Genomic DNA, 23,491 nt, shown 5'->3' with positions numbered 1-23,491 from the left:
TGTTTTAAGACAGTTTGGAGGAATACTTCCTTCCTTTAAAAATAAGTGTCTTGTTTTCTTTGCAGAGCCTGAAAAATATTCATTTCTTGGAACAAATAACATTAATTTTTACATTAATTTTTCTAACGTGATACAAAGAATTTCTTTCACATTCAGACATGTTTTTTATACTAAAAAACTTATCAAACTGGGAATATTCATCCTTGCTCTTTGTCTTAATTATGACTCTTGCAGTATAAATTGTTCTCTTTTTAATAACTACTATACCACCTTTTTAAATAACTGAAATATATTTGGATTAAATTCAGGGATAAACTTTTTTTAATTGGTAAGCTATCTAAAAGATAGGGGACATCCAAACGATATGAACATTTTGTGAAGTATTTGAGAGTCTTCCTCTGAATCTCTGCCTAGATTCTTCAAGTGATACTTGGAGATGCTGGAAACTTTTTAGAACAATATTTTATAGGGAAATTTGGTGCATGTATTTTTGGAAGTATTTCCTGTTCAATTTAACAGTTCCATTCTTTTTCCATCTATCGATTAATTATTGCTTTCAGTTTGGGAAGAAGCCAGTTTGATAATTCATAAAACTTTCATAGGCAGTCTCTGCTTTCTGGAGGATTCTTCCCAAACAAATTTGCAAGAGCGCCGCTGGTGTAGTGGTATCATGCAAGATTCCCATTCTTGCGACCCGGGTTCGATTCCCGGGCGGCGCAGTCTTCTTTTTGCCTCTTCAGTTCAGCATCCCTTTTCGTGTCTAATCACCAAATTTGCCTGCTCCCTCCACCCAACCATGACTTCGTTCTATTTTTTCTTTATTTTTACAAGAAAGGAAACAAGCAGAGCCTTGTACGACAGCAGTGGAGAGGCGATCTGTAAAACAGAAGTACTGCGCACGCGTTCTAGAGAGGTCTCGCGAGACCCGCCGCCCGAAAGGACGCCTCCATTGGGTGCGCCATCGAGAAGGCGGGGCTTCCTCGGGCGAGTGCGCTGGCGGGAGACGCGGCGCATGCGCGGAGGTGCCTTTCCGTCGGCCGGCCGGGCCTCTCCGCCCAGCAGCGCCATCTTGAGAGGACGGGCGGCGGGTTCGTTGTCCGTCGGGCCTACGTGAGGGCCGCCTCCCTGCCTCGCGGACTCGGCCCGCGGGTCGCCCACGCCTGACCGGTGCGCCCCAGGCGCCGCCGCCGCCGCCATGGAAGACGAAATGCCGAAGACCCTGTGAGTCTGGCGGGAGCCCCGCGCGCGAAGTGGGAGGGCCCGGCCACGTTGTTCCCGCGCCTTCCCGCCGCGAGCCTGACAGAAAGGCCTCGCCTCCCGCAGCGGGTTGCGGCCTCCCTCGACCGGCTCCTCGGGCCGGTCCTGGATGCCCAGCCGCGCGAGCCTTTTTGGAGCGGGGGCCTTGCGTTGGGAATTAAGCGAGAGGAGCCCCGGCCCACCTGGCAGGGCCGTCGTCGGTGGGAAAGTCGGAGGCGGCGGGACTTGGCCGCTCGGCCGCCTGCGGGGAGGCCTGGCGGCCCTGCATAGACGAAGCGGGCTGGACGGGGCCAGAGCAATAACGGCGGGGATGCGCATCTTCCCAGTCGGGCTTCGCTTGTGATCTCGTCGGCTCTCGTTCCTCCCCCCCCCCTTGTCCGCCTTCCCTTGCCCGGCCTTCCCTCCCTCGCGACGGTCCTTCCCCAGGAAAAGGGGGAGCTTTTGCAGAGAGGCGTCTGCCCGGACGAGGATCGCCACCTGCAGCTGGGGTTGCCCTGCGTTTTGTTGGCGGCTTGACAGAAATTGCAGGGAGCCCGCCCTCCTCTTCCCTGAGGGGGGAAAGGCCAGAAAACCCGGCCACCTTCTCTGTCCAGTTGGGTTCCCCAGCCTGGCCCTCCTGCTCCTCCTCTGGGTGCTTCCCGCCTCCGGGAAGTGCAGAAGATCACCCACTCCCCCCCCCACCCCCCCAAAAAGGTTCAACGGGCCGTTTTATTTTTCCAAGGCTATTAATAGTTTAACAGCCTTTTTATCACCAAACGTCTTGCTTTAATTATGCTGATGATTCCTTAGCGTATCCTAGCTCCTAATCTAGGTTTTAAAATGTGTTTCCCTGTTTATGCTACCTTCTTTTTGATTGCTTTTTATGCTGATTTGTTATATATTCTTATTTTGCTTTTAAAGAAAAACGTTCAGCATTTTTACCATATTTTGATACACAGAAAACACATGGTATCTATTAATATGAAGGTGCCCCTCATAGACTCTCAGACAAAAGATACACTTCAGTCTTGAACTTTTTCATGTCAACATGCTTCTAATTAGTTTTCTCAATTATTTTCATTCAAGCCCCACAGTTTCTCAGCCAGAATGGCCAATAATTATATTAGCTGAGGATTAAGTGAACTGAAGCTTAGAATATCTGGAATTACAAGGGTTTCTGTAGCAAGAAGATGAGAGGATTTAAACCTGTTACTAGTCAAACCTATTAGCACTTTGACATTTTGTTTACTTCAGGAATAGTTTACAAATTAAAGTTCTAACATGCAGTCATTTAAACTACCAAATATAAACTGGTGTTTACTCAATTATTGGAGGTAGAGTTTAGAACAACAACAACAACAAAAATGATCTATGAGGACCTTTCCAGCTTCTTCATAAAACTTCACACCTAGGAGTTTAGTTTTTACATATAATTATTATCCCTTCTTTTAGCATAGCCTCCATGTTTCTTTGTTACCAGACAAAGCTCATTGGAGAAGGAGGTATTAAGAATCCAGCCAAGGGGCATTAAATCAGTATTAACAGGGTATGGAATCATATCTGTAGCCTGTGGAACAGCTTTTAAAACAGCTGGGACATTTTGCACTGAGTAGCTTTTCAAACTCCTGCTGAATATATTTAGATGGAGTCATCTGCAGGTCACAAACCATGAAGAACAATAACCAATTCCCTGTCCTTGAATTTATTGTACCAATGAAAGCTTGTAAGAGAAAGTATACTCTTATAATCTCAATTGCAGCCTGGTCCTCTAGGACTGAAGCTGTTCCCAGCAGTACCAGTGTACGTTTATGTAGAAATGAGTAGCTTCATACTTGAATAATTTCATATTTATTCATAGATAAGTAGTAAATAAGGTGCAGTCATTTCTTAAAACTTAAAAGCTAAGGCAAACATATTAATGTAGGAAACTTGTGAAACAAAGTTACATTCAAGAGCCTATCAAGTACAATTTTTACATTGTCCTTTATTTGAAAATAGTTTAGGTAAATAACAGGACCTTGATAAAGGAAGGGTTAATACTTGGCAACTATAAATATACAGAGCAAAAGAAATTTGAAATTTAGAAAGATAATATCTGAAAGATAAATAGAATAGATACTTCGTAAAAATACTATTTTTGTGCATAATATAAGAATTTACAAGTCATAGAATAAAAGAAGTCTTGGAAGTCTTCTACAGGTAGTCCTTGACTTATAACCATTTGTTTAGTGACCTCTCGAAGTTACAACGGCACTGAAAAAAGTGATGTATGGCCATTTTTCACATGACCGTTGCAGGTCTCCATGGTCACATGATCACATTTTGGATGCTTGGCAACTAGTTCATATTTAGAACGGCTGCAGTGTCCCAGGGTTTCGTGATCCCCTTTTGTGACCTTTGGACAAGCCAAGTCAATGGGGAAGCCAGATTCACTTAACAACCGTGTTGTTCATCTAACAATTGAAGTGATTCATTAAAAATGAAGAAAAATAGTAAAGGGCCAAATTCACTTAACTGTCATGCTTAGCAACAGAAATTTGGAGCACAATTGTGGCTGTAAGTATCCTTTCTCTAGCTCGAGCAGGAGACCCCATCAATGAGACAAACGGGGTGTGTGTGTTCCGATTCTTGTTTGTGCTTTTTTGCACAGCCTTCATTCCTGCTATGAGATTTTAATTTTGCCTTTGCTCAGTACAGATTTTCAAATCAGAAGCCAGGGTTTTTGTTTCCTTAGCTCGGTCTTCTAAACACCTTAGATATTTTAATAATTACTAAGCTGTGGAACAGTCTAGTTGCTCCCTCTGCTACCTTTTTGTTATGTAAGACTTACAAGCTTCAGTGTGTATATTTTACAGGTATGTGGGGAATCTGTCCAGAGACGTCACGGAGGCCCTAATTCTCCAGCTGTTCAGTCAGATTGGACCATGCAAAAATTGCAAAATGATAATGGATGTAAGTTGATATGAGATAAGGATTTTTCATATGCATAGAACTTAGTTATAAATCAGTCAAAACTATAGAATGTGTATGTCTGTATTTGTGTACTCATGCCTATGCGCAGGAATATTCTTAACAGTTAGTACCTGCTTGGAGTTAGACAAAGGTCAACAGAATTCAAGGCAAGTTGGTCTTTCTTTCTTTCTTTCCTTCTTTCTTTCTTTCTTCCTTCCTTTCTTTCATCTGCACACATATGTATATATACATTACTTACATACATACATCTTACGCTAGGGCAGTGATGGCGAACCTGTTTGTTGTGGTGTGCCAAAAGCATGCACGCAATAGTGTGTGTGTGTGCAGGCACCCACCCCCCCCCCCCGCGCATACGCAGGCAATACCCCCCGCTCCACCCCCTTACCTGCACTGCACATGCGCGTGCCTCTCAGCTGATTTTTGGCCTGTTTGAGGCTGTTTTTGCCGCCCTGGATCCTCAAGGGAAGCCTCTGTATCCTTCCTTCCCCTTTCACTCAATTTCACAAACAAATGGCCTATTTTTCTTTTGTTTGTTAATTCATGCTCTTATTATAAATAGTAGCCTGCAGTCTTGCATTTCCATAGTCAACACCAGAATTCACGTACAAAGACAGAAAAAAAGTAGACCAGATAAATGGCTTTAGCTAACCAGTCACACTACCTGATCATAAGGATGGTGCTTGTCAGCACGTATTAGCCAATATGCCAGGAGTGCAGTCATGGTCGTCCAATCTTTTGGCTCGCCTGGCCTGCATTGAGTGAAGTGTAAAATAGATAACAGTTAATGTATATAATAAACTTCCTTTGTTTTTGTTTTTTAATGTTTTTGATTAGTTTTGGGGGCTGCATTACTAGCTGTCCAGGACTGCATGTAGCATGGGCTGCAGGTTAGACATGCCTGCCCTAAGCATGCTCACATTGCTAAATGAAACCAGAATCTTTAATTTAGAGAGGTCCTTGCAGGCTAATTTCCTGTTGCCTGCATCTCATCAACTTTGTGGCACATGTAGGATACTGCATCATATTCAGAATAGTAAAATATAATGGATAGTATTACTGCTTTTATACTGGAAAGTTTAGTTTAATATTAAAACTCATTCTAAAAATTACTTTCAAAGGTTTGTGAAATCATTTGGAAATGCAGTAATCCTGCTAAAGGAAAATAAAATAAAATAAACAATATTACAAAGAAGTACAAAATATAAAAGGAATGTGTGCTGTTCAAAAATATCCATCAGGTTTAGTGATTCAGGTAGAGATGTATAGGATTCCTCTTTCAGTTTGGCTGTTCAAAAATAATGCATCCATTTAAGAGATCTAAAACAGTTACTTTTGAATACTTTCTTTGGGAATAGAATGTCCCTTTCTCTGTCAATATTTTGGTCTGGTTAACAAAGGATCTTCCTAGAGTGACTGGGTGTCCTCTCTGTTTAAGCAGACAGCTGGGAATGATCCGTACTGTTTTGTGGAATTCTATGAGCATCGTCACGCAGCCGCAGCTTTAGCGGCAATGAACGGGCGGAAGATAATGGGTAAGGTAAGCTCTCAGGTCTAAAGGGGACGTGGAGCAGGACTGTGGCTTTAAATAGATGGATGAAAAGGCATGTTTTAAAAAAGAAGAAACTTGAAAGGTAAACTTTTATCCTGTTTGAGCCTCGTGTATTGCAGAATGGAACTAGGAGTTCTTAAAGAACATTTTGAGCTAAAACTGCATGATGACTTCACAAATGAAACTTGGGAAAACTAGTTTGCCAAAATAAAGCGTAAGGTTATAAAAAGGAAAACTATTTAAAGTTACTTGATATTCAACTTCATCTGTGGAAGAGTCTTGTTTTTGATAAATTTGCTAAATACAGCAAAATCATGTCTTAAATGTTGCAAAACCTCAATGTAATGGATGCCTGTTTAGCAGCCTTTGGAGTCCATGGGTGAATTTTTTGCCTGGATTTTTCCCAGAAGCGGTGGGCAAGTCTATTGCCTCTGAAGTCGATAAGTTTAAATTTATGTCGGTTAAATTGATGTTAATTTAATATTAATTGCAGTGATTTGTGTCATTTGTATATGTATATTTGTGTAGCCCATGTGACAAATTGCCACGAATGATATGATTCACAGTTCCCCTGACATTCAGGAACAATGCCTTCTCCCCGCCCCCCCCCCCGCCCCCCCACTGTATAGCATGTCAAATCATTGACAGGACTGCAGGTTGTGTTAATCTTTGTACTAACTTTCCTGGATATAATTGTAGTAAATATTATTTCTAGGAGGTCAAAGTGAACTGGGCAACAACCCCCAGCAGCCAGAAGAAAGATACCAGCAGTAAGTCCCTTCCTATCCTGAGTCCTTACTCTTTATTTGCACAAAAGTGTTTTTAATGTTAAGCAATAAGCATCATGCAAATATTTGCCCTATTATTTTGATCATTATCCTAAGATATTATTTAATGTGTTTGTGTTAATAAACTTAAGAACAAATCTAATCTTTGTCATCAGGTAGTACCGTTGTCAACACACTGCGTTCACAAGGTAATTGTATCTTCTTAAACATAAAATGAAATCTCTCAGGGGTGTCTATTCACTAACCGCCTGAAGCCATTGGGGGGGTGATTATGTTGTCGCAAGCGGTCTGCCTCCTCCTCCTCCTCCTCTCTCAGGTGGATCAGGATGTGGACTGTTGCCGACTTGTAAGCCCCGTGGCCCCCAGTGGGCGTGTCCCCTCTGTGAGGGAAAGCTGCTGCCCACCCTGCACCCCCGCACTTCTCGTGGGGTACCAGTTGCTCCTCCAATTGGATCTTCCTTCCCTCCTGTTACTCGGCAACCCAGGGCTGCCTCTCTACTTGCCCGGCCTGAGAGCTCTGAGAACTTGGGGAGGATGGAAAGGGATTCTTTTTGCCAGAGCGGTGCTGTTGCAGCGCCAGGTGTGCCGTGAAACCTGCTAGAGGTGCGGAAAATTGAAGTGGGCTTTGTGTGACTATGAAGGACCTCCTTAGATATGACTCCTGTGTTTCGCCAGTTCTTATGTAAATGGATCTAATCTAAATTGTGAAGGGATTACTCTTTCCGTTCTGTTGCCTTCAGTCTTAGTTCACTTGCTCATGGATTTCACATACTTTGAATTCACATGGATTCACATGGTGTAAAGGCTGGGCAATCAAAACTCTTGGCTTTTCAGAAAACTGTCAAATGCTTTAACATCAAACTGTTGCAATGCAAGGTATCTTTTTGACTGTTCTTCCCAAAATATGACTTAAGTTTGAGCTATATGTAACTTAGGTTCTCCATAACTAGTTTGTGTAAATTTTGCTCTCTTTTGCTCATGGAACCAATAGATGTGGTAGCTTTTTTTAACGCTAGTACTACAAAACAAAGCTACAAATGCAGCATATGTTTGCTCTGGCTTTGAGCTAGATGAGCCTAGTTCTCATGGTAATACATTTTCTGCTATGAATAATAATTACTACAGTTAATATAAAAACAATAAATGTTAGTTTTATGTAAATTTTCTATACTTTTGTACTGCCATGTCTCCTGATGGATATATAATAAAACAATGTTGTATTTTGTTATCTGATAGGTTAATAAAATATAGTTTTCATGTAGTTTCTATTTGTATGGAAATCAGTACAAGATTTTTAAAATTACCATCACCTACACTTCTATGAACACTCTGCAAACTTGTACATTTTTCTCTTTTCTTGGTAAGACCACTTCCATGTCTTTGTTGGAGACCTCAGCCCAGAAATTACAACTGAAGATATAAAAGCAGCTTTTGCCCCATTCGGGAGAATATCGTAAGTAACGTCTTATTGTCAAATCCTGGGGACAATCAAGTATTCAGTTTAATGCAATGAATAGGGTGTTGGCAAATTGATCTATATTTTCTGAAGAGAAGCATCTTTTTTTATTCATTCAGATTATCAAATAATCCAGTTAGTTTTACTAATTGTGCTTAGTATTTTAGAAGATACGTACATTTTACAATATTTGAAAATCTGTGTTCTGTGACATGATTTAGTTCACTTTCTAGGACGGATTCTCATGCTAAGTAAGGCCTCTCGAGTGTCTCCTGAGGCATCATATGGTCTCATTAAAGCAGCTTTCAAATTCATCGGGTTTCATGGAGAATACGGCCTGCAAGACTTTGGCTTTTTGTGAAATGGGTGCTCTATTAAATAAAATAAACCAGAAATTGGTATCCAGGGTAGTGCATTGCTGCTGTGGCTACAGATTTCCAGTGGAGCTAGAGTGACGTGATAACCATGTATCCTTTTACTTAATCTGATTTCAGAACAATCCAAAGGTTGAATAACGGTAGCAATAGCTTGAAAAACTCATTTTGAAATGAGGGACGTCAGGAACGGATGCACTCGTTTTGTAACTTGTGCAGACCTCCTGAGACCCGAGGGGGACGAGTTGGATCTCTTGCTTCCTCCTGTCCAAGACTGGCCTTCAAATGCTTTCCGATGGTTGCAAACCTTGATTCAACCACACTTAAATTAGCTATTTCCAGGACTGAGAAAAGCCAAGAAAAAGTTGTCTTGCGTGCTGCTCACATTGCCTGGATCTGCACAGTGCAGTGCAGGGAAATGCTCTGGGCCCCCAGCACACCACCACAAGGCTCTGGTCAACTGGGAGAAACCACCGCCCGGCTGCTACACAGTTGGCTGGAAATCTTCCCTTTATTGCAGTCTTTTTAAAAATAAATAAATAAATTAAAAATCAGATTGCCCGGTTGGGTTTAGCATTAGTATAGATGAAATTAAGCCTGAGCAATCATGGAGACCAGGGAGAGAGCCTTCCTAGATCAGCCGGTCTCTGCTGGCAGCAGGGGGAGAGAGCTCTCTCTCTTGGCCCTGTTTGCAAGGTACAGATCAAGTGGAGAGACCACTTGAGCCTCAAAGAACTTAGAAGCTGTTCTGAGCAAGAAAGCCTGCTGCTGAGTTGAGCTCCGCTCTTCATATAACGTGCAGCCCCTGAGCCTCATTCGGGTTTGTCCATCCACTTTGAATGGGTGAGGAGAGGCCGCCTGTTCTTGCCCACAAGGCTATGAGGAAGATGCAACAAATGCTTCCCTTTGCAAGGCCTCTTGCTTGTCTTCCGTTCCTGAAGGGCCCATGAAAGAAAAATGCCATATGTGACCGCTCCTGGGCCAGCAAAAGGAAGAATGATGCTGTTCCCCACCCCACCCCTCCCACCCCCATCCTAGAGATGCCTCTCTCTGCCCAGGGTAGACCTGAGGCAGCCCTCTCTGCCTTGGGCCTGGCCACCAGTAAATGCTGCGGCAGGACTGCCCAGTCTTAAAGGGCCCCAACTGTCTCTGGCTTTGGGAATGTTGGGAGTCCTTTATGGCCGCTCTCTCCAAATCGCTGCTGTCATAAACCTTTTTTCAGACAGAAGATTGGTGACGTTCTTCCTCTGCCCCTCCAAACTTGTAAGATATTCCCCTTCTAGCTGTGCCTCTCTCTCTCTCTCTCTCTCTCTCTCTCTCTCTCTCTCTCTCTCTCTCTCTCCCTCTCTCTCTCCCTCTCCAGCCCCTACCCAAAGCAAGAATTGATCCAAACAGGAATCCTGAGGCTTGTGCTCCTTTCCCTTGTATCATGAGAGCCTTTTATTTTACATAGTCGGTCAGCTACAGGTATTGTGGCTGCCTACCTTAAACCAATAACTGGGCAACTAACAAAACAATACCTAAGAAGCCATGTCAATGGAAAACAAACAGTACGGTATTAGGTTAATAATAACCATAATTCTCATACAATTCAATGTGTATTTAATAATCAAATTTGTATAGCCGCCCATCTCACAAAAAGCGACTATACTCCTTATTCTGGAAAAAGCAGAGTATTTTATCTTGTAATCTGGTAGTAATCCTAGTGCGCATCAAGGGGTACCATGTTAAAAATTGAAATACTTGATGGTGGGCTCTGATTTATTTTGAGAAAAAGTTTTGTTTCTGGGAGAAAAGGAAGTCTTTGACCAAAGGTTATTCTTAGTGTTCTTTTTCCTAAAGAAGAACTTTTGGTTAAAATATTTTGGCTTCTAGGATTCAGAAGCAAAAAAGTATAATATGTAAGCATTCTTTTGAGATTTATAAGCTAAAAATCCCTTTAGTTTTTGTTTAAAGGATAAACCAGTTTGGTGTAGTAGTTAAGATATCAGGCTAGAAAATGAGAAACGGTGATACCTAGTCCCACCTTGGACATCAAGCCAGTCACTTCTCTCAGCCCCAGAAAGGAGGCAGTGGCAAACCACTTCAGACACACCGTGGCAAGAAAACCACAGGGACATGTCCAGGCACTCTCTGAGAATGGGACACAATTGAGTGGAAGTAAAAACGAACCTTTCATGTTTATAATGCATTCATTGAATAGCAGCATAAAATGTGACCCACCCCTCTGCCTCCCTGAATGTGGCACAGAACTAACCCTAACTAACTAACTAGAGCTGCACTGGTTTGCCATTCTCATGAGGACAAATCCATTCAATTGCAGCTCTTCAGATCTTCCATATTCACAGAGGAGGCTATGGGATGGAGGAGGGGAGTGCATTGCTTTCCCTCCCCCCTGCACCCCTGCAGTTACATCTGTTGGCCTTTAAAGAGTACAATACTTTTGTGGAAGTCTCTGTAGCCCTTAGTGCTGGTAAAAGTGGTCTGTCCTTGTTTGCAAATAGTTGTTTGATTTTGATTCAGACAGACTGAGATATAAAGAAGATGACTAGGTGAACCTACAATTGCGGCCCTTGTTTGCATTTTCTGGGCATCATTTTATTCTATTTTGCGGCCTGAGATTTTCAGGGTGCCAGATACTAGGCTTCACAACCCATAATGACTGGATTTACACAGCAGGATATATAAACACAAGATATACAGAGCTTGATGAGGCTGGGTTCATGGACTTGGCCAATTGAAGGCCTAGAACACATTCCAGATCAAGATTTGCCCAAGTTTAGTATTTAAGTTTAAAATTCTGCAATCATAGCAACTCTGCTTTTAATGTGATAAATTTGTAAACTCCAGACAAGAATTAACTTAAAAATTCTGCTAATGCTGTGATATAAGTATGCAGTTGGTTCTTGAAGTGGAAGTCCTGTCTGCTCCCTGCCCCAGAGAGAGCTTTATTCTAGGGATTCTCAATAGCTGCATTGAGATGTGTGTCAGCCTAGATGTAGGAAGGGCAGAATAGAGACTCTACGCATCCAGTGCTGGTGCTAATCCTAACCAGGGTTAGTGTGTACCGGTATACTTTTATTACATCAGTAGCCCAAACTCTTGTTCCTTAACCACTGAAGATGTGACAAGGAAGACAGAACATCAGAAAATACTTGAGAATAAAAACATAACCAGCGTGCAATCTTACTAGTTTCTTTTACCTAATTCAGAAAGTAGAAGTAGAGAGTGTGTACTTCATCTGTAATTTTTAATAGCTGATCTATAACGCTACATATTTAGTATACTGAAAATGTTAAAAACCTACTTTATTCTCTTGATGGGGTGACTTTCAAATTCTGGGTGAAAATAATTTCTGATAGTCTACTGATAGCTCCAGAAGTATTGCTTTGAATAATTCAATATTTGCATGAACTTTAATGTATACTTAGAACAATTTGGCAATTGTACAAATGATTTATTCTGTCAGGATTTGACTAGCATGTCTATGTGTTTGTGGTTTGGGTTCTTATTTTAAAAAATGATAGTTAAGTGTTAAGTACAGAGAGTCACCCATGTCATTATGAAACTAATTGTTCCCTGCTCTAACTTAAGTCAACTAAAATTTAAGGCAAATATCCATTTCTTCTGGATTATTTGGTTATTTTCTTTCTCAATAGAGTAATAACTTTCATGATCTTGATAACTAGTTGGCTGTCTCAGTGATTTTCCAATTCCTTAGCTTCTTCCCTGTATCTTTAAGTACCAGAAGGTAGATACTGAATGCCTATAGAAATCCTTTGGAGGACTGCTTGGCATCCCATGAAGCCTCTTCCAGCTTGCTTGAGTGTATGGGACTGTGTCCTTGGGGTACCCCGCATGGCCTCCCCCCCCCCCGGCTTTACTCTGTGATTGTGTGTCTGTGCGTGTCAAGGGCCTAAACCGTGTGGGTTGGGGAGGGTCTTAAGCCTTCTCAGGAGTGCACCCTTAATGCATAAACGATCTGAGAGGCCCTTCGTTAGTAAAGGGGGCATTTCCGCCAGTGGGGTTTAGCTATAGTAGCTGGGTCTTTGTCTTTTTTAACTCAATCTCAAATAATAGGGCTCTGGTTATTTTGCAGAATGTCTCTGAAGAATGGACAGCATTGCCATGGCTAACTGCAAGCTACAGTTCACAGTGGACAAACGTTGTAGTTTTTCTATTTACTTTTATAAATTTTTACTTTATATACTTTGTAGTTTTCAATCAGTCCTGTATGATTGTTAATTACGAATGCAGTTTTTTAAAATTATTTAATAGTGTATAGTTTAAAAAACATGTTAGTGTTTATTTTCTTCCATAATGCAACCATTTCTGAAAATGTCAATTTCTCAAAATTTACAGCTGCCCAAGTCCAAAAAGGGGGTAACGAATTGACCTGAGAAAATTAAAGAATTCAGTTAACAGGCGACGTATGCCTTTTAATTCCTATTTTTTCATTTTTTCTATTTTCTATTTCTAATAAGTAGGTAGAATGTGTTGGCCAATAGTAAGTTTATAAATTGCATGGTTCAAGAGAGCCTGTTGCTAATATGCTAGTCAGCTACATGCCCTCAGTTATTCCTTTGAATAGCTGCTTTGACCATGCATAGTTTTTTAACAGTATATAAGAGCATTGAACTGTGAACCAACGACTGTAAATAGTTGTTTTTAAAGCTATTGATTTTGCATGTTTACAGAATTAAGTTTAATTTTTTGCTATCATGTGATAAGACTTTAGTAAAAGGGAAAATTGTTTTGACTGTATATTGCTGGTGCTTTTAAGAAGTTCATTTTGTTAAAGGAGAAACATGAGAAATGAGCTGCGTGTGAGACATTTTTACTTGGATTCTGTTCAGTTGACGCTTAACTGGCTTTCTCTTTCCTTTTCAGGGATGCCCGAGTTGTTAAGGACATGGCAACAGGAAAGTCAAAAGGATACGGCTTTGTTTCTTTCTTCAATAAATGGGTGGGTTCCTGCATTTTGATTGATGGTTTCACGCCCAACACAAAGCTGGTCAAGCATATCCAGCAACTATTTACAAAAGGCACCTTGGTGAAGCTGGTTGCGCAATAATGCAAAATGCTGAATTAGATACGTTTTATTTCAGACGCATCTCGTGGCAGTAAACCACCATGTTACTAATAACCCAGAGCCTGACAACATGATTCACAATTATTAACAGTCCAGATGATTTTTCGGCCGTATAGTTCCAGCATAATAGCTTTCCACTTGCTCTAATTTCACAAGACTATAATATATTTCATTGTCAGCACCCTAATTCATTCTCCCCCTGAAGTATATAAAAAACAAATTCTCTTCTGATCTCACTCTAGTATAGACCTGAACAAGATTTCAACTTAGCATTTATGTTCCATTTGGGGAAAGGTATTCTTAGTGAGGCTGAGATGGAGGCTGCGGTGAACTCTGCATGTGGAGAACAAATGAGGTTTGGGGAATATGTTGGTAAAATTTTGCACCATTCATAAAGAAAATGTGGGCAGCACATCCTCAGGCAGAATGGATGCTTGCTTACAACATTCTCATGGTTCCTTCATAGGCAATTTCAGTTGTTGAACTGAGTTGCCCAAGGAAAAATAATGGAGGAAGGCTCTGGGTTGTGGTGAAATAAGCCAGGGAAGGGATTGAGAACCATTCTGCCACTTGCCCTGTACGTACGTATTGGCATGAGAGGCCATTCCCCCACCTATTTACCCCACCGTTCTGACTGAGGATGGGCTGCGAGCAACATGGCTTGAGCAAAGCACTCCCTCCCTTTGCAGCACCTGGTCATTGCCCAAGATCTGGTTCTGGCTTTGGCAAGTGGTGCCAAAGAGGAGCCACTTGATTGGAGCAAATCTAAGTCACCTCAGGCAGGCCTAACATACATTTCCCCATATTTGGTTAGACAGTAAATGAATATTGGCTCAGCTTTGTGTGGTTACTCCTCCCTTTTCTGGATAGGGAGGCTCCACCACTCATGCCCTTGTCACCCCCTGTTTGGACTATGGCGATGCGCTCTTCATGGGGCTACCCTTGAAGAGTATCCGGAAGCTTCAACAGGCACAAACCGAGGCCCTGCAGGCAATTTTAGGGGCCCAAGGAAGGGTGCACGTAACACTCAGCTCTGCGAGCTACACTGGGGGCCGGTTTGCTTCCAGGTCCAATTCAACTCCAGGTGTTGGTTGTGACCTATAAAGCCCTACATGGCCTGGGGCGAGGTTACCTATGAACCGGGTTCCCCCCGTCGCACCTGGGCAGGCAGGGAAGGCATGCGGCAGACCCCATCAGTCGAGGAATTTCAATTGGGGGGGGTGTTCTAGGGAGAGGGGCCTTCTCTGCCCCTGCCCACCACACGCTCTAGATAGAACCTCCGGCCCCCAGAGCTGAGGACAGCCTCCATCTCCTGACCCCCCACCAAGGGTCTCTGGGTGGGGCACAAAGAAGAACCACCCAACTGTCGGGCTGCCTGTATTAACTAATGCTAAATGCCCACCTTGAATGTTCAACCTTTTGGGGGTGTTATAATGTTTTTATAATCTTCAATCTTGTTAATTTTAATATAATAATTTTATACATTGCTTATGTATTGATTATATTGAACACACCCAGAGCCCCTCTCTGAGGGAGACAGCAGTTTGGAAATAGGAAATATAAATCAAGCAAGCAAGCAAGCAGACCTCGAGCCCAAGATATCTATGTTGCATGTTATTCCCTTTTCCTTTATTTTTTTAATAGCTTTTAAAATAGCCTTTATTTCAAATTATATAGTTGTCCATCTCACTTGCAAAGATACTGGGCAGCATACAAGATAAAACGGAAAAGATAAATTCATATAATCAAATGTAAATAATTAAAACAATTAGCCAGAAATATTAACAGGATAGGACACGTGACTGTGGGGCTGGTTGGGATCCTGAAAGTCCTCACTTTAATCTCTCACCCCCTCTTACAATTTTACAATTTTATATATTTTATGTGCGAGGGTTGGAGGGATGGTCCCGATAGAAGAGCAGCAACTGCAACTGCAAGACTTTGTTTGGTTTTGGAAATAATGATCAATCTTGTCTTCAGCTAATACAGTGAAAGTTAAATTGCCTGCAGTTCATAGAATTTCACTTCATAATGCTTGTAAATCCATATTTCTTTTAAAATAGATACTGCTCTTTTCCGAAAAGAAGCGTAATACTTCAGTCTTCCTTTGTTGTTAAATGATTTTTTATGAGACAATTCTTGAAATATGTGGGAAATCATATAGATCATGGTGAGCCACAAATAATCCTATTGTAAATCAGTGTGATACATAATTTGAATCCTTTTGGTAGATTTAAAGATAAGTCTTTGATTCTTTAGATGTGATACTATGATAAATGTTTATGACAGATGAAGAAGTTACTGTGATTTAGTATTCTTTGAAGGGTTTTTTAAACATTTTTTTTCCTGCACCGGATAGGATGCAGAAAATGCAATTCAACAAATGGGGGGACAGTGGCTTGGTGGAAGACAAATCAGGACTAATTGGGCAACACGCAAACCTCCAGCTCCAAAGAGTACATATGAATGTGAGTAGCCTTCAAAATAAAACAAGCGCTTCCAGCTATAAGAAACCAGCTTTTCTGAATCCGAAGGGCTTCCCACCGCTAAAGAGACAAGGGTATTGCTGGTGCTTGAAAGGTTTCGTTCTCTAAATTTTCAGAATAGGCTTTGAATTCCTACCAGTCTTAGATTGCGAGCTAAATATTGCAGAGATTGAAATTAATGCCGCTTGAAGTTAGTTGCGAAAGGAAATCCCCCCCTTGAGTGTCCTTTGGAAGGGCAGAGGTTCAACTCAAATGCTTTGGCCGCCAAATGAGAAGAGGGCACTCCTCGGACCCTGAGATTGGGGAAGACGGAAGGCAAGAGGAGGAGGGGGGAGGAGGGGAGGGGAGGGCAGAGGAGGAGGAGGAGGAGGAGACGCTTAGGGGGATCATTTTAGAAAATAGTTTTCCAAATGTCATTACTTCTGATTTCATTATAGCCAATATTTTTAGACATCTTTGTTTTATTGTAAATAAATCATAGACCGGTAAAATCTTTGTGCTTTTTGTATAGCAAATGCCAAACAACTCTCCTACGATGATGTTGTAAATCAGTCCAGTCCAAGCAATTGCACGGTGTATTGCGGTGGTGTAACTTCAGGCCTGACAGGTAGGCTCTGTCGTCAGTTCAGAGTGACCTGGTGGAGAAGAGGTGAGAGGCCCGTTTTGAAATATTTCCAATCTTCTTGTCTGCAGAACAGCTAATGCGCCAGACGTTTTCTCCATTTGGGCAGATAATGGAAATCCGAGTCTTTCCAGATAAAGGATACTCATTTGTACGGTATGGAAATATTTCTCTTACACACCCTATTTGTTTTTTCAGAACTTTTATGAAACCTTTTCTAGTTAGTCTCCAACTAATGTGCAAATTCACATTCCTAAGTGATTTGCAGAGAGACAGGTGTATGTGTTGCTGTGTGTAAAAAAATTTGAATACATTTTAAAAACACAACTGAGGCTTTGGCAAGTGCTACAAGCACTTTGACCCACATGAAGGAGTTGGCTGAAAGGAGCCTCCCCCTGCAGCCCTGGACCCCCACATGGCCGCCCAGGTGGCTCCTCAAGGCACATCCCGCGGCTCCCTTGTTTTGGCAAAAGAAAAAGCAGATCTCTGTCTTCACCCAGCCCTAAAAACCCACGACTCGCCATTTAATTCTTACATCGAATTAAGTCACTTGGGTCACCAGCGAAGCTTGGTCTGCCACCTCCTTGGTCTAGATTGGTGTTTCACCACCTCAGCAACTTTATAACAGGTGGACATCATCTCCCAAAACTCCACCCAGTATCTTGCGTGTCCACAAGTCTTAGAGTTCCTGAGGTTGAAGAACATCAACCTTGAATGTTTCCATCCTCTATCCTACGCCTGTCTATAAAACTATGAAGAGAAACAGAAAGAAGAGGTAGGAAAGCCAACCCTGAAAAGGTTTGGGGAAGAAAATGGGATATCTTGATACTGAGCTGGATACCACTGAAAGGGAGAAAGTAGAAACAGTAGAAAGGAAAGCGGAGTGCAAACCTTTTCTTCTTTCAGATAAAATGGGTTTCCAAGAGTCCATTAATCTAAAGGTCATTAAGTGACACCAGAAGCTTGTTAAAATAAGTCCGCTGTATTTTCTATTTAAAGTACTGTATTCGGTATTTTGGAAGTCTCATAGAATAATGGAGGGGAACTTTGAGATCTTCTAGTCCAACCCCCTGCTCAAGCAGGAGACCATATATCGTTACAGTCAAATAGCTACTCAGTCTCTTCTTAAAAACCTCCAGTGATGGAGCACCTACACAACCTCTGAGGGCAAGTCGTTCCACTGGTTAATTGTTCTCACGGTCAGGAAATGTCTGTGTTAGAACGAAGTTTAATCATTTCCTATCTAATACTTTTTGTCCTACCCTGAGAGGTTTTGGAGAATGTCAACCCACCTCTTCTCTGTGACAGACCCTTAAGTTTTGGAAGACTGTTGTTCACACACACACACACACACACACACACACCAGTCCTCTTTGCTAGATTAGAAATCTCTAATTTCTGCACTGTTTGTCATATGATTTAGCCTCCAGCCCGTTAAACACCTTAGTAGTTCTTTTTGTACTCTTTCAATGTAGTGTGGTCTTAACACTGTAGTATAAAGTGGTAATATCGCTTCATGTGGTGTCGATACTATTCCTCTGCCAAGGGCTGCATTGGCTTTTTTGGCGGCGGCGGCAGCTGCAACACCCTGCTGACTCATATTTGACTCTGGTTGTCCACTGTGACTTTTAGATCTCTCTAAAAGCGTTCCTGCTGCTGAGCCAGAGACCACCTCTTCTATACTTTTGTTTTTCTTGCCTAAGTGTAAGACCTTGCTTTTCTCCTTACTGAATTGCATTTTATTGGGTAGGCCCCAGTCTGCCAACATACTTCCAAAGCTTGGTGTTGTCTGCAAGCTTCAGGTGTTCCCCTTCTGTCCCCTTATCTAAACCATGTATGAAGATGTTGAAGCCTACTGGGCCCAAAACAGAACCTTGAGGTACCCTACTACTTACTTACTTCCATGTAGAGGTAATTCCATGAAGGACAACACATTGAGTTGGCGGTGGATAGTATGCCCCCTTTTCCTTTTATATTAACCCAAATGCATTCAAGGAGGCTTTCTTCCTTGGATTTTTGCATTGCTCTAGAGGTGTAGTTATTTCTTACACATAAGCCCTTAAGCTCTGGCTTGGCCAGTTAACTTGGGGCCCCAATGGTGGAACATCATAGTGGAGGTGATTGATCTATTAACAACAGATTCCCCCCCCCCCTTTCCCCATCTGTAATTAGACTATTGTGTTTGTTTGTATTAATTTTTAGTATATGTATATTTATCTTTGTATGATGGTAAGCCACCCAGAACCCTAACCCTAACCCTGTGGTAAGATGGGCAGCCAAAACATTTTACAAACAAACAAGCATAAAAAATGTGACTCTGTCACCTCTTTTATTAGGTCTGTTTTGTTGAACAATTTAAATCCTTCTAGCAATATGTTCCCTTCATGTTTTCATCCACCAAGTTTTCATAGTTCAACAATATCGTACCTGTCCTCACATAGTAGGACTTCAACTTTGCTGTGTTGGTTCTTCATAACTTGAGCGTTAGTGTACAGTTTTCTTTTTTCACACCCCTTGACGTCTTGAGGTTTATGCTGGAGAGTAAGTCCTAAATGTTGGTCTCCTTCCCTTTCCAGTTTTAGTCTAAAGGCCTTTGGAAAAGCTGAGCCACTTGTTTCCCCCAAACCTTTCTTCAGTTTTTGTGAGGCACAGCCCATCCCCCACCAGAAGTCCTCCCTGCAGGCATTGTAGACTGTGGTCTAGGAATCCAGAGTCCCCTCAGAGGCATCTTCCCTTCAAGGCAACGGTTGACTTCTAAAATCCTCCGTTCCCTCATTGGGTGTTGACCTTCCATTGGAAGTACAGAGGAAAATACCACCTGTGCTCCCTTCTCTTTGGCCTTTGTGCCTTAGCTGCTCATCGGCTCCTGATATTGTTCCTGGCTCTTTGTTGCATCATTCATCCCGACATGAAAGAGGAGAAAGGGATAATAATCTGTGGAGTTGATTATTTTGGTAAGCCTCTCTGTCACATCTTTGCTCCTGGGAGACTCTTGGTAGATTGTCCAGTTTACAAATTGCTGATTCCATTCCTCTTAGTGAACCTTTTCCATTTGATCTAGACGTTATAGCTGCTAGAACGATAGCACTGGCAGGGTCAAATAAAGTAAAGCAAGTCTTTTTGTCCCGATGCTGTGTGGCTGAGAATTCTTCAGACGTACTTTCTGCGTGTGTCGCTTGATTTCCAGCGCAGGGCCAGAGCAGAGCATGTGGCTTTAGATTCTGTCTTCCAACTTGTTATCAAAACTGACTTTCCCAACATCGTCCTCTTCCGTGTGGACACGTGCATATTCCTATTAATGAAGAATTGTTGCATTGTCTTTTATTTGCTGCCTCATAAATGAGGGTGATTATGTTAATTTACTCCCTTGTATGCGCTTTACAGGTTTAATTCTCATGAAAGTGCTGCACATGCCATTGTTTCAGTCAATGGCACCACAATAGAAGGACATGTGGTGAAGTGCTATTGGGGTAAAGAGACACCAGACATGATCAACCCAATTCAACAGGTAAGAGTTACCTGTCCTGCTGAAAAGCATTCCCAAAATTAATACGTAGATATTTCCTCAAGATGGATCCCAAATCCCTTTTCTTTGCTATTCATTTATAGTCTTGTGATCCTAGTTGAAGTGGGTAGAAATTGGCTATGATACGTGTCATAGTGAAGAGCTTGTACGCGTTCCAACATGAAGTAAACTGATTTCCCTGTACTTTGTTAGACATAAATTTGCAAAGCGATGTGTTGCCTGTGTTACATGCTAACTTTGGACCATCATTAACCTTTTCAGCAGAATCAAGTGGGCTACCCACCCCCTTATGGGCAGTGGGGCCAGTGGTATGGAAACGCCCAGCAGATTGGCCAGTACATGCCCAATGGCTGGCAAGTGCCTGCATATGGAATGTATGGGCAGGCATGGAACCAGGGATTCAGGTAAGGGAGACGGGGTTGGCCGAGGCCTGCTGACAGTAATGAAAAGGAAAGTACGCCTAGTTAGAGCACTTTCATTTTTAACATGTTCATAGATTATTGTTATGTGCTTGTTTGAAAGGCAGCATTTGTGTCTTCACCAGTTTGATTATTTTTATATGTTTGTAGGTTGCAAAAAAGGGATTAAAATACTAATTAAACCATCATTAAAAGCAGCATACTACAAAAAGTAGACTGTCCTTCCAAAGTAGTAAAATGAATCAGTGTTATACTTGGAGCACCAAATAGTAATAAATTTTATTCACCAAAAGGTTGATTAAATAAACAACTCTTAGAAGCTAGCAGCAGTGGAACATTTGATGAACTGGGTTTCTTCAAACATGCCCAGTTCGTAGTTACTGTAGTCTGAAAATATGAAAGGGTTACTACTTAAGGCTCAGTCAGGTTGATAGAATGCTGGGGTCCCAGGCTCCCCGCGTTATGGAAAATATGCCAGAAATACTCAACAGGATTGCTTGCTGTTGTCTACCTATTCCAGTGCAAGCTTTATCTAACCTCATTTCCTCTTCCATCCAGTCAGACACAGCCATCTGCAGCATGGATGGGTGCAAATTATGGTGTGCCACCCCCTCCACCGCCCCCCCCCCACCACCACCCCAGGGGCAAAATGGAAGTGTTCTAACTAGTCAAACTGGATATCGGATGGCAGGTTTTGAAACACAGTGAGAGACAGAAGGACTCTGGAATAGAACACCTGTGGCTTTGAGGCTGTATGGAGCATTGTAAAATCCTTTGTTTACTTAAAAAAAAAATCTATCCAATCAAGTCAGTGCAAAAGTCAAACAGTATTTATTTTTAATCATGAAACTTCGTTGTTGTCCACGCTTTTTTTTAAAGACACACAGGAAATACTAGATGCTGGATATCTGCCAACTTTTGCCTTCTTTTCCTCTTTTGAGATGTGTTTCTTAAGATCCATGTTTGAAACACAACTAATGCAGGGATTTCTGCCACTTTTAGTATAGCGGCAGGAAATTGCACAATATCAAACATTTTTTTCCACTGAAGTAGTATGCAGCCTAGTTTGCATTCCTAATATGACTTAAATGTACATGAAAGAAGTTATACGAGAGAAAAAAGACGCACCAAAACTGTGTGAATTCTGGGGGTTTATTGAAATCTTCAGTCTGTGCAAAGAGAGCCTGATGTATAAAGTGTCCCATCTCCTTGCTTTTGTTATACTGGGATTTCAAATATAACTTATTCGTTTACATTATTTTGTATCTAAACATTTTTCGGAAAGTGGTTTTTGCCTTACTGTCACTATTAAATTATGAAGTAGGAGTCAGGCTAAGGGCAAGTGCCTCGTGCTCAGAGAATCCAGCTCTGGGCTCTGCTCGATGCCAGGAGGGGCCCGGGGGATGCCCCCCCGTTCATCGACTCTGAGTCCTCCTTCGCCCAGTTCAGATCTTCTTAAAAATGTGACACAATCTTAGGAGCCAGCTTTTTAAAACCTGCCCGTTTTTACATTTACATGTATCCTTTATCATGTCAACTATTTTAGCAAATTAATATTTTCACAAAAGTCGCTCCGCTTTTGTATGTCTCCTTTGAAAGAGTAAGAGACAGAAAGAGCTCTACAGGACTTACGGCTATAATTTAAGCTTTGACTTTTGCATGTGAATATCTAATACACTGTTAGACTTTGAATAAACAGTCATGCTCTCATTTTTCAGAGACATAGAGAATACATTGGTCTTAGCAGCTTTTTACTCACCTGGAGCAAGTCTGGCTTGATTTAGCAGGGACAGATAGAGCTATTAAACTCTAGAGCATCGTGTGTGTGTCAAGCCAGGAGAAAAAGGAATGCTCCAACTGAAGCCTGAAGGACCAACTGGATAAAACATTTTTGAATTGTTCAGCGGCCAAATAAATAATAATAATAATAATAATAATAATAGCATTATCCTACCTCCTTGGCTAGCTTTCAGAAGATGCAGAAAGAACCCTACCCTGGACGTAGTCATTATATATCCCAGTTAACATCTGGGCACACGGAGGTGTTTGGTTTCCGTTCTGCATTGGTTGTAGTGGAGCAACGGATGGAGAAGTTGCTGATATGCACAAGACAGTGACCAGCCACCCATTTGATGGAACAAGCGGGGCCAGAACCAAAGTAGAGGGCTGGCTGCTAGGAAAATAGATTGTTCTCTTGTAGACAGATCTTGGCCCTAACGTTTTATAAATAAAGCATCTTCCAAAAGATGCCATTGAACTTGTACATTGATTTCACTCATGTCTGCTTCCTTTAAAATTTGTATAAACCTGTCATCTTTCTGCTTACTATCTCTGCCTGCACAATTCTTTTAAAAGAGAAATGTGAATAGGTCTGAAGTGAGCCTGGTGCCATTTGGGGAGTTTTCTCTGTATATATTTTCAATAGCAGAATTGAGTACAGATTTCTTTCACAGAAGCCAGCTAAGGTCCCACAGCCAGCAAACCAAGAAAGCTTTTGACATCGGTTATTGTCCCGGGAGTTGACAGTAACTCAAGCTTTAATGCATTTCAACATGTAAATATTTGAAAGGGGAAGGCAAAAAAAAAACAAAAAACATGTTCAGTGTATTTTTTAAAAAGTATTACCGCTTCAGTCCGACAGTGGCCTGAAAGCAGTGGGTTGTCCTGGGGGTCTCCTCGGAGGAGGCTGGTCTTGTGTCCCCGGAGCCAGCCGCGGAAGCGTTTTCAGAGCCGCTGTTGGGGTCTCCCTTGTTGCCCCAACCAGGCTGTGGGGGCGGAAGGTGGGGCGCGGTTCTTCTCACTGATGCCGGGGGGTTGGGTGTTTTGTTTTCACGTCTCTATGGACTTTGGCCGCTTCCGTTAAGCGCGCGTGTTTTGATACTTATGTACAGAAGTTGAAGAACTTCCTCCAGAAGCCCCGCTGGCTTTGCACAAGCCCCGAGGATCTTAATAAAAGACGTCAGCTCCCCT

General features: G+C 42.0%; 1 protein-coding gene and 1 non-coding gene across 2 annotated transcripts; both read left to right on the top strand.

Annotated features, from left to right (window-relative positions):
- Positions 1-648: 648 nt before the first annotated feature.
- TRNAG-CCC (transfer RNA glycine (anticodon CCC)) lies at positions 649-719 on the top strand. The gene has a single exon. It is a non-coding gene; the product is annotated as a tRNA-Gly (tRNA).
- A 328-nt stretch (positions 720-1,047) lies between these two features.
- On the top strand, positions 1,048-22,784 carry TIA1 (TIA1 cytotoxic granule associated RNA binding protein). Its single transcript, XM_026715121.2, is given in 14 exon segments — positions 1,048-1,221; positions 4,092-4,188; positions 5,648-5,746; positions 6,474-6,528; positions 6,702-6,734; positions 7,912-7,999; positions 13,267-13,342; positions 15,828-15,936; positions 16,466-16,561; positions 16,648-16,732; positions 19,961-20,084; positions 20,364-20,506; positions 21,080-21,140; positions 21,143-22,784. Coding segments are annotated over 14 exon segments (1,179 nt in total). The 5' UTR covers positions 1,048-1,195; the 3' UTR covers positions 21,230-22,784.
- The last annotated feature ends 707 nt before the right edge of the window (positions 22,785-23,491 follow it).

This window comes from Pseudonaja textilis, chromosome 9, assembly GCF_049901715.1.
Source record: "Pseudonaja textilis isolate UNSWEBS1 chromosome 9, rPseTex1.2, whole genome shotgun sequence".
Lineage (NCBI taxonomy): Eukaryota > Metazoa > Chordata > Lepidosauria > Squamata > Elapidae > Pseudonaja > Pseudonaja textilis.
The sequence above is the reverse complement of the archived record's forward strand: the minus strand, read 5'-3'. Positions and strand labels throughout refer to the sequence as shown.